Consider the following 11198-nt stretch of genomic DNA (forward strand, 5'->3'; position numbering starts at 1 on the left):
GGTTCCTTGGGGCGGGGCCAAGCGGGCCCGCGAAATTAGCAGGACTGATCCAATTTTCTTGGTGGGGGAGAGCTAGAACAACCCAATGTAAAGCATACAACAATGCGCTTAACCCGCTGTGCTACCACCCAACTCCCAAAGGCCAATTTTTTGACAAGTAGTTTAAGATAGAGGACCAAGCAAGATTCCTACAATTCCAACTTTTGATGAAACGTTAGAAATAAGACGTGAGTAACTAATAAGATTATAACGTGTAAGTAAAGAACAAAATGTGTGTTGATTATACCAAAATATATGTTAAGAGGTCAGGGTACAATTGGGCTTTCTCTAGGTCTATGTCCCTATTCCCTACACTGTCTTTTTGGTCTTTATCTTCGTATGTTCTCACACTGCAATCAAACTCAGGCTCTATTACACAACAGAACCCCTTTCTTGTCTCTATCTATTGCTACTGAGGAATAGCAGTAAGGTTTATATTTTTCCTCAACTTATTTAGACTCTATTCACTCTCTGAGCTTACACTTTTGCCCATATTTTTTCGAGGAAATAATGTCTTACTGTAGCATTTTATGTGTGCCTAACAACAATGTCCTTCAGCTATTTCGGGAGTGCATGACTTATGTCCCCTACCAACCACTAAACTTGGGAGAAAGGTATGTATCTTTACCTCTCCCCCCAAAAATTTAGCAAGTGGCTTAGGCCACAGCTGCTGATTGATTTGCTGGGAGAATTTTTTGTGACTAAGTGAATGAGTGAACATTCACAGGAGAGTGTTTTGAATGGGAGGTAGAAATTGAAAGGGCTGTTGGAGAATTAGTATGATTTACATTATTGGGCAAGAGAATAGAAAACAGTTTAGTGAAGAAAAACCTCAAGAGAAAACAAATGAACCAACAAACAAAAAAAGGTAAGGCTGGCCAAACCAGCTCATTTTTGGACATTTACAGACAACACCCACCTGGTTGGAACAAAATTTGAACTTGGAGAATATTGGAAGAAGGGTTAAAAGATAATGAGCCAAGTAATGGAGGGCCATGGGAACCATTAAAAATCTCCCTGGGAATTTGGGCATTCTTCCTTCCAAAGAACATGTGGGTTTCCTAGCCCATAGCTCTGAATGTCTCTGTTTTCTTCTTTCTTTCTTTCTTTCTTTCTTTCTTTCTTTCTTTCTTTCTTTCTTTATTTATTTATTTATTTATTTATTTAAGAAAGGAGACATTAACAAAACCATAGGATAGGAGGGGTACAACTCTACACAATTCCCACCACCCGATCTCCATATCCCATCCCCTCCCCGATAGCTTTCCCATTCTCTATCCCTCTGGGAGTACGGACCCAGGGGAATTATGGGTTGCAGAATAGCAGGTAGGTTACTACAACTTGACATGATTAGTACCAAGAGACACAATGCCAAACCACATTCCTAGCCTATTGACTTCAAGACCAGATTAAGAGCTCCCTCAGAAATCCTATTTCTGCCATTACTGAATGACAATTTTCTCCCTCTCCCTATTCTTCCTCCTTCTCCAGTGTGCTTATTTTAAGCACATTTAACTTCTCGGTGTGCAAAGGAAGTACAAGAGGCCCCTGCATGATTTCCTCAGGCCACAAGTCTTTCCAGTTTGGTTCTGCTTCTAGGAATTGAGTATTTTGAAATGGCTCCAATTCTACCTATGTTAAGCTAAGTTGCACCTACTCACTAGTAACAGGAAAGGGCTTTATGCCTATAAGTAGGACATTGTTAATGGAAACACTATATATTTCACAGTTTACAACTCTCTCCCCATTCATGATGGGCAATAAGGCCAGTCAAGTTGAGATTTTATAGTTCTAGTGACTGAAACATGAATAGTCACAAATTTTGACATACTGCTTACTAGCCAAAGACAGTCATGCAGTTCCATTCTACCCAAGAATTCCAGAAATCTTCCTTTATAATCTTCCAAGAAATGAAGCTAAAACAAAAGGCAAACTAAGGGGACCGAGTGCTCAAGGACCCAGGTTCAAGCCCTTGGTCCCCACCTGCAGGGTGAAAGTTTCACAAGCAGTAAAGCAGGGCTATAGGTGTCTCTCTGTCTCTCTCCCTCTCTATTTATTCCCCCCTCTCAGTTTTTCTCTGTCTCATATTTTTTTTAATTAAAAAAAATATGAGGGATAAAGAATAGGAAAGCTATCAAGAGAGGGGATGGGATATGGAGTTCTGGTGGTGGGAAATGTATCCCTCTTTTCTGTGGTCTTGTCAGTATCTCTATTTTATAAATAAAAATTATATAAATAAAAAAGACAAACTATAGAGTCTGAGGTAACTATTATTTTTGCTGTGTAACACCTCTGTTTTATGACATGCATAAAAAAGGATTGGAGGTGGGGCATAGATAGCATAATGGTTATGCAAAGAAACTTGAGGCTTGAGGCTCTGATGTCAGAGGTTCAATCCCCCACACCACCATAAACCAGAGCTGAGAAGACTCTGATAAAATAATAATAATAATAATTGCTAAAAAGGATTAGGGGTATTGTATACTCAAAATATCACACATCAGAAGCCAGGTGGTGGAGTAATAGGTTAAGTGCACATAGGACTATGGGTAAGGATAAGTGCAAGAACCCCAGCTCAAGCCCCTCCACTCCCCACCTGCAAGAGGGACGCTTAATGAGTGTTGAAGCAGGTCTGCAAGTGTCTGTCTCTCTCCCTATCTATTTCCCCCACCACTCTCAATTTCTACTGTCCTATATATGTATTACACATCTGTGGTCCAGGAGATGGATCAGTGGAAAAGGCATTGGACTCTTCAAACATCAGGTCCCAAGTAAATCTCTGGCAGCACAAGAGTGAGTCTGGTTCCTTCTCTCTCTCTCTTCCTGTCTTATATTTAAATATATATTTAAAGATTATATATATATACATATATATATATATATCACATCTTTTTGTCAATTAGGTTTCAATTATGTTGGCAGGGGAGAAGAAAGGTTGGGGAAGAGTTGTAGTGTATTTTTTTTTGATTGGGGGGTTAATGGCTTGCAGTATAGTCTTTAACACATAGGCATAGCCTCTCATCTCCCCTACAGAGGTGTCTAGGAGACACACCAGCACCCCATGGTGCCTTCATCCTCTCCCAGAGTGACAACTGGGCAGAGCTAGCATATAGCTCCCATGAGGTCAGTGCTGTTGTGTTCATTCCCACAAATTCCATGGGCAATATGTTTTATCTCTTCACTATTATTTCTTTCTTTTTCTTTTTCTTTTTTTGGATAGGACAGAAAGAACTTGAGAGAGAAGGGGAAGACAGAGATGGGGAGAAAAAGATAGACTCCTGCAGGTGGGGAGCCGGGGACTCGAAACAGGATCCTTATGCTGGTCTTTAAGCTTTGTGCTATGTGCACTTAATCCACTGCACTACTGCCCAGCCCCCTGTCTTCACTATTATTTTTTTTAATTTTTATTTACTTATTATTAGAGACAAAGAAAAATTGAGAGCAGAGGGGAGATACAGAGGGAAAGAGACAGAGAGACACCTGCAGCCCTGCTTCACAACTCATAAAGCTTTCCCCTTGAAGGTCGGGACCAGGGGCTTAAACCTGGGTCCTTAAGCACTGTAGTGTGAGCACTTAACCAGATATACCACTGCCTGGCCCCTTATTATTATTTTTTTTTAGATAGCAACAAAGAGGCAGAGAGAAGGGGAGAGGGGGGTGTCGCAACATGGACGCTTCCTTCAATGCAGTGGGGTCAGGACTTGAATTTGGGTCGAGCACATGACAAAACAGAACTACTGATTTTTTTTTTGCTTCAGATTCACCATATATAAGACTTTAAGCCCATTGTGAGTACTATTATGGTTATCTTTGAAGAGGTGGGACACAGAACTTTGGTGGTAGGTGTGGTGTGGAACTATATGCTGTAATCTTACAATCTTGTAACCCACAAATATATAAATATAAACACAAATAAGAAATTTTAAAGCTACAAGTCTAGTATTTAGCATACATTATATATTTATAGACAAATCTTTCCATTTGTAATATAATAATAATATGATTGTTATTAAAGACCAACAATAATGAAATTATATCTAATTAGGTATAACAAATTACCAACTTAAGTTATTTCCTTTCTTCTAAAGCATATTATATTATACTGACATGGAAATCAAGATGATTAGGAGCCAGGTGGTGGTGCACCTGGCTAAGCGCATATGTGTTATAGTGCACAAGGACCCAGGTTCGAGACGCTCAGTCCCCAGATATAGAGAGAAAGCCACATGAGTGGTGAAGCAGACCTGTAGGTGTCTCTCTGTCTCTCTCCCTCTCTATCTCATCCTCCCTCTCAATTTCTGCCTGTCTCTATCCAATAAATAAAGATAATTTTTTTTAAAAAAATGAAAAAGATTAAAACCAGCAGTTCTAGAAAGGTACACTTAGGCAGCACTGTAAACTTCTAGACACCTGTGAATGTAAATATAGACAATATAGAGAACAACTTCTGTTTTAAGTTAATATGAAATCAAGATCAAATTCTTTATTCAGTTGCTTGATGGCATAGAGTGTAAGCCATGTTTACACAAGAAACTCTTGCTTGGACCAAAAAGAGATCTTAGAAATCTCACAGATGGGCAAACTGAGACTTAAGACAAAGTGACTCAAGGGCAGATCTAGTTTCCGATTTCCTGACCAATTTAGTCCATACTGTGGAGTAGGAAAGAGAATTTGGGACAGAGTTTCTAGCAACTGTTTACAGAGGAAACTCAAGTCACTCAGAAAATCAGCTGGAATATTCTCTGTGTCCACAGAGTTGCACAGGAGGTGTCAGATCTCGACCTCTCTGTTGAAAATATCCTATTAGACCTTTGCATGTGCCATTTCATAGAAAATGTAAAGCCCTTCATAGAATTTAATTTCTTGGGAGTCAGGCGGTAGCACAGCGGGTTAAGTACACGTGGCGCAAAGTGCCAAGGACCTGCTTATGGATCCTGGTTAGCGCCTCCAGCTTCACATCTGCAGGGGAGTCTCTTCACAGGCGGTGAAGCAGGTCTGCAGGTGTCTTTCTCTCCCCCTCTGTCATCCCTTCCTCTCTCCATTTCTCCCTGTCCTATCTAACAACATGATGACATCAATAACAACAATGATAACAACTACAACAACAATAAAAAATAAAAACAAAGGCAACAAAAGGGAAATAAAATATTTTTTTAAAGAATTTAATTTCTTGACAAATAACATGCATGTTCTTCAAGCTGACATTTTCGACTTAATTCTCACTTCTTGGTAGTTGAAAATAAACAGAAGTCATGGGGAAGCAATAATGAATATATCAATGCCCACAACAACCTAGTGGAGGAAGTTAAATTAAGAGACAATAGTCCTGATACCATGAAGTTAACTCAAAAATCCTATGCCTAAGCCCATTTCTCACATTCTTTCCAGACGAAGTACATAAATGAGCATTAAAATGTTTCACAGATTCTATGTCAGTCAGGAGACCTAGCTGCAAAAATAACAGCGCTCATAATTGAGGTAGAGAAGTGGTTTTTCTTAGTATCCAAGATAATTTTATCAGTTCTTTACTTGGGGCTATGCTGGTTTTAAGAAGACAAGGGACAGTGGAGTCAGGGATTAACAGCCACAGAGTGTAAACTATCACTTTGGCCTTGGGCACAAAGAACTCTTAACTAAAATCTAACCCATCAAATTGAATCCTCTTTATTTCACAAAGGAAATCAGAGTCATCCCTCCAACTCCAGTTAGCTTAGATGTAAGTCAAAATTTTACTGATAGCTATCTACTCCTTTGCCCCCATGTTCCATCACTGAGCCATATAAGAAGTGTCTTGCTCTCTTCCTTCTGTCAGTATGCATGAAGCATGTGCCACTTTTCAAGAATAAACAATGAGAGCCATTGATCAAGTTCATGGTTAAGTAGCCAAGAATCTAGGGAGAATGTTTTATAAAAGGTGGTATGGCTCCTGAAGTCCCCATCATTCAAGAGTCTATATATTTTAATCCACCTTTTTGTTTGTTTTTAAGCACAGAGCTTGAGCCAAATCCTCATGTCAAATAAAATCACATGGATGCCACTCAGAAATGAGAAAGAAAAAAAAAATCAAACCAACCTGGGATCAGAATGAAATGGCTTTGAAAAAAAAAAAAAAAAAAACACGGGATTTTTGCCGAGCAGAATTCTTTCTGCCTGATAGCAGCAGTTACAAGACATGGATCTCCCCATCTGCAAAGCATTTTCACACACATTATCTCTTGTGGATAACAACTCCCACAACCATGGGGGACTTACCTATTTTTGCCAGGGATGCTAGAAGTATCCAGAGGGTGACTTCATAAGGAATCTGCACATAGTCATAATCCAGTGCAAAAACAGCTATCTTCTCATCGGGCTCTGTGCTGGCAGCCGCAAACCGAACATTAGGGTCAGGCTGGGCAGTGGAATTTGTGGATTTGTTCAGATCAGAAGATGCTTCAGAATCGTTAAGGGCCACTAACAAGAGCAACCAAGTCCAAGCTCTGAAATGCAAAGACCTGTCACAATCCATGTCTCTTCCCTGGTGTGGCACAGTGTGCCACACACTAGAGGTGAGGAGGGTTGCTGGAGAGCAGCGGCATCCACCCGGGTCAAAGGTGATGTACATACAGTTTGTGGGTCATTTCAAGAAGGAGTCAGGTGTGCCTCATAAAGCAGTGTAGACGTTTGAAAAAAAAAATGCCTTGAAAGGATTCAACAAGCTCAGCTTCTGACTCAACTGCAGGCATTCCACAGACTGGTTACAATTCAAGGAGTTACATGTGAAATCTTCACCAGATCATGATTTGAAGAGCTGTTCCTGAAGGGCAAATATATATGTGTGTCTTCATTCACGGCTGTTTCCTCCTTTCCCTGTACACTGTTTCTGTCTTGTGAATAAAAGATTGAAATCCGTTGGTGCTCATTCCAGAGAGTGAGTTTAGGAAAGGACTTGTCTGTCTACCAGAGAACAAGCAGGAGTTACCTGTTTGCACCTGTTCCTCCTCCCTCCCCCCCCCCTTCCACTTGTTTTGAATGGTTAAGGCTGCAGGTAGCTTTGGGCTTTACTTAATTATTTGACTTTTACAGTGAAAGGTGGGGTTTGCAGTAGGTTACAATGCTGACACCTAGTGGACAGTTGCAACACCACACCTTAGCAGGTTCAAGGACACATGATTAAGGTGAACATACATTTTTTTAAAATGTAGACATATAAATCAGTAGCTAATTAATATGAGAGGGGGAAATCAATTGTATGTCTCAAAGTTTCTCAAAAGACAAACTGAATCTTTTTAATATATAGGCTATGTATTTGATATGCGGACTCTCTCAAAAGCCTAGACCAAGTAGATTAGAAGCTTCCAATAGCACAGCTATATACAAGATACTGGGTACTGTCCAGCAAACCATAACAAAGGGACTTTTCAAAGTTAACCCAATTAACAAATAATGTGATGATAATATTAACTATTGATTGTCTTTTTGAACCCTAAGACAGCAGGAACCTCACATCTTCACTATAGAGCCCCTACTTCCCCCAGTCCTGGAACCCTTGGATAGGGCCCACTTTCCCGTATGCATCTCCCAATCCAAACCAAATAACATTGCATCTGCCGATCACAACCTAACCAAAGCAACGATTGCTACCTCAACATGCTTCACCTCAGAATGTATCCAGAGACTCCACGTGTGGAATGACAACCCTTCAGCTTCATTACTCGGGTGAGACCTTTCCTTTAATAGTACACTCTAATTTCATCTCAGGTAGTTCACTTTCTAACAAAGTCCCATAACCTAGATATACACCAGTTTCTGTGAGAGAGAGCTTATGTGCACACGTATCCATAAACTACTGCAAAATATATACCTGAAAGCAGGACTACACTAGAGTTTGCAGTGAGTACCTCCCTAACACTTCCTCTCCACTATTCCAAGCTTGGGATCCATGATTGCTCAACAAATTGTTTGGCTTCATATGTTAACTCTCTTTTCAATCACCAGGTTCCAGATGCCACCAGGATGCTGGCTAGGCTTCCCTGGATTGAAGACCCCACCAATGTGTCCTGGAGCTCAGCTTCCCCAGAGTCACACCCTACTAGGGAAAGAGAGAGGCAGACTGGGGGTATGGACCGACCAGTCAACGCCCATGTTCAGCGGGGAAGCAATTACAGAAGCCAGACCTTCTACCTTCTGCAACCCTCAACGACCCTGGGTCCATGCTCCCAGAGGGATAGAGAATGGGAAAGCTACCATGGGAGGGGGTGGGTTATGGGGATTGGGTGTTGGGAATTGTGTGGAGTTGTACTCCTCCTACCTTATGCTTTTGTTCACTAATCCTTTCTTAAATAAAAAATTTAAAAAAAAAAAAAAGGAAAAAATGAACGTATGGTTAACACACAGAACCAGAAACTTCTGAGAAAAAAAAAAAAAAAAAGAACTGTCATAGACAACTGTGCAGGATTCTGGCACCAAGTATGATTGTACTTTGAAAGTGTGTCCTGTTCTTCTTCTAGCGTTTGCCCTTCTTCCGTAGCCAGTCAACAGGTCAGGTTGAAAGCTGTCAGGAGCTGCTTGTTGCTGGCTTTGAAAGTGACTGGGATCCATGTGGATTCAGTCGGCTAGGAAGGATCGTCAGTTTCCCCAATGAATGGATACTCACGGGATGCACCACGAGAAGGTCGATCCAATGCATCCCAAGTGTGTCCTGTGGTATTTATAAACAAAGAATGAGGGAGTGGGGGTGGGAGAGCTAGTGTAGAGCAGCCCTGGACTCCATGGGTTGTAATTCAGAGAGAATTCCAGCTCTCCATTAACTTTACAAAGTACTTTATAAAATCCAAGACGACGGGAGTCCAACGGTAGGGCAGCGGGTTAAGCGCAGGTGGCACAAAGCGCAAGGACCAGCGTAAGGATCCCGGTTCAAGCCCCCTGGCTCCCCACCTGCAGGGGGAGTCGCTTCACAGACGGTGAAGCATGTCTGCAGGTGTCTGTCTTTCTCTCCCCTTCTCTGTCTTCTCCTCCTCTCTCCATTTCTCTCTGTCCTGTCCAACAATGACGACATCAATAATAACTACAACAATAAAACAACAAGGACAACAAAAGGGAATAAATAAATATAAAATTTTTTTAAAAAATCCAAGATGACAAGGAGTTTTGAAAAACACCCTGACATATCCAAAATCATCACCTTAAAGAATTTGATTACGGACAATCTGCTCAAAAAGGTACATTTGCATAATAGGATATTTCTGGAAAAAAAATTTAAATCGATTTTGTGAACCTGCTAGTTTCTCCTTGCAGTCCTTGCATCTGCTACATCCAAGTGTCCTTATCTGAAAAGGTAGAGGACAATAATACTTATCTTATGAGCAGGTAAAGTGTTTAAGATATAATAGGCATGTGACAAGTGTTTTTGTTAATAATTTCTTATTTGTTATTAATAATGTGTTACAAGATTGTAAGGTTACAATGTCTAGATCCACACTATGCCTAGCACCAAAGTGACACATGCTAATTTACAGTAGGCCAATCATATTTCTAGTTCACATTAGTGAGTACAGAGGATAATTCCCCTGCACCTCCCACATACACACAAACACGCATTCAGCAAAGACCATTAGAAAATAGAGGCAGAAAAGCAGAAATTGACTGAGTTTGGAGTATGGCACCAAAGTAAGAAAGCAGAAGTATACTAGAGTTTGCAGTGAGTACCTCCCTAATACTTCCTCTCCACTTTTCCAAGCTTTGGGTCCATGATTGCTCAACAATTTGTTTGGCTTTGTATGTTAACTCTCTTTTCAGTCACCAGGTTCCAGGTGTCATCAGGATGCCGGCCAGACTTCCCTGGATTGAAGACCCCACCAATGTGTCCTGGAGCTCAGCTTCCCCAGAGACCCATCCTACTAGGGAAAGAGAGAGGCAGACTGGGAGTATGGACCGACCAGTCAACGCCCATGTTCAGCGAGGAAGCAATTACAGAAGCCAGACCTTCTACCTTCTGCAACCCTCAATGACCCTGGGTCCATGCTCCCAGAGGGATAGAGAATGGGAAAGCTATCGGGGGAGGGGGTGGGATATGGAGATTGGGCGGTGGGAATTGTGTGGAGTTGTACCCCTCCTACCCTATGGTTTTGTTAAAAAAAAATAAAAATAAAAATAAAAAAGAAAATAGAGGCAGAGCTGGGGAAACAGCATAATGGTCCTGCAAAAAAATTTCATGACCTAAGAATATGAAGTCCCACATACAAAATGTAGAAGCATCATAAACCAGCGCTGAGCAGTGCTCTGCTGGAAGGAAGAAAGGAAGGAAGGAAAGAAGAAAGGGAGAGTGGGATAGAGAGAGATTGTGAAGGCATGCCATAGGACAGAGAACTTCATAGGTATCTGTAGTGGGACTAATCTTATTTGGAACATAAAGCAAACATGTTGAAGTCTGAGGACACTATTTAAAACAGTGATGGGTCTAGAAATTGGTGCACCAGATAGAGTGCACACATTACCATGTGCAAGGACCCAGGTTCAAGCCCATGGTCCCCACATGCAAGGGGAAAGCTTCACAAGCAATGAAGCCCAGCAAGTACCATATCTGCAATTGCTTCAAATCTATGAAATAAACTTAAAGGGCCTATGCTGAATAATTCAAGAGCTAAGTGGCTTAAGTCTCTCTCCCTCTCTATAACCACCTTCCCTCTCAATTTCTGGCTGTCTCTAGCCAATAAATAAATAAAGATTAAGAAAAACTTTTTAAAAAAAAGAAAGAAAAGGTGTTTACGGGTGGAGGAAGATAGCATAGTGATTATGCAAAAAGACTTTCATGCCTGAGGTTCCAAAGTCCTTGGTTCAATCCCCACTATCACCCCCTCCCCCCTCCCCCCCCCCACATACATCATAAGCCTGAGCTGAGCAATGGTCTAGTAAAAAAAAAAAAAAAAAAAAAGGAAGGAAGGATGTTTATTATTGCCAACTGCAAACCATTAATCCCCCCAATAGTGAAAGAAAAAAAAAAGGTGCTCAGAACAGCTGTTTAGAGTTGTGAATACCACAAGTACTTAAGTGAATCCCAGAGAGCCATTCAGGAGAAACAGGGAACTGAACACTGTACGCTTGTGGCAACGGAGAAGTTAAACAAACTCAAAGGTGTCCCATCTGCCGTAGAGACCCTGGATCAGATTGTCTTAAGGTTC

General features: G+C 41.1%; 1 protein-coding gene across 1 annotated transcript in view; it reads right to left on the bottom strand.

The window, feature by feature from the left end:
* SLC9A4 (solute carrier family 9 member A4) overlaps nt 1-6995 on the bottom strand; it is an 87887-nt gene extending 80892 nt beyond the window's left edge. Inside the window, exon 1 of the mRNA XM_007532153.3 lies at nt 6292-6995. Coding sequence (XP_007532215.2) covers nt 6292-6643 — 352 coding nt within the window. The 5' untranslated portion in view covers nt 6644-6995. The remainder of the gene's footprint in view (nt 1-6291) is intronic.
* Between the last annotated feature and the right edge of the window lie 4203 nt (nt 6996-11198).

Source organism: Erinaceus europaeus, chromosome 3 (genome assembly GCF_950295315.1).
Source record: "Erinaceus europaeus chromosome 3, mEriEur2.1, whole genome shotgun sequence".
Lineage (NCBI taxonomy): Eukaryota > Metazoa > Chordata > Mammalia > Eulipotyphla > Erinaceidae > Erinaceus > Erinaceus europaeus.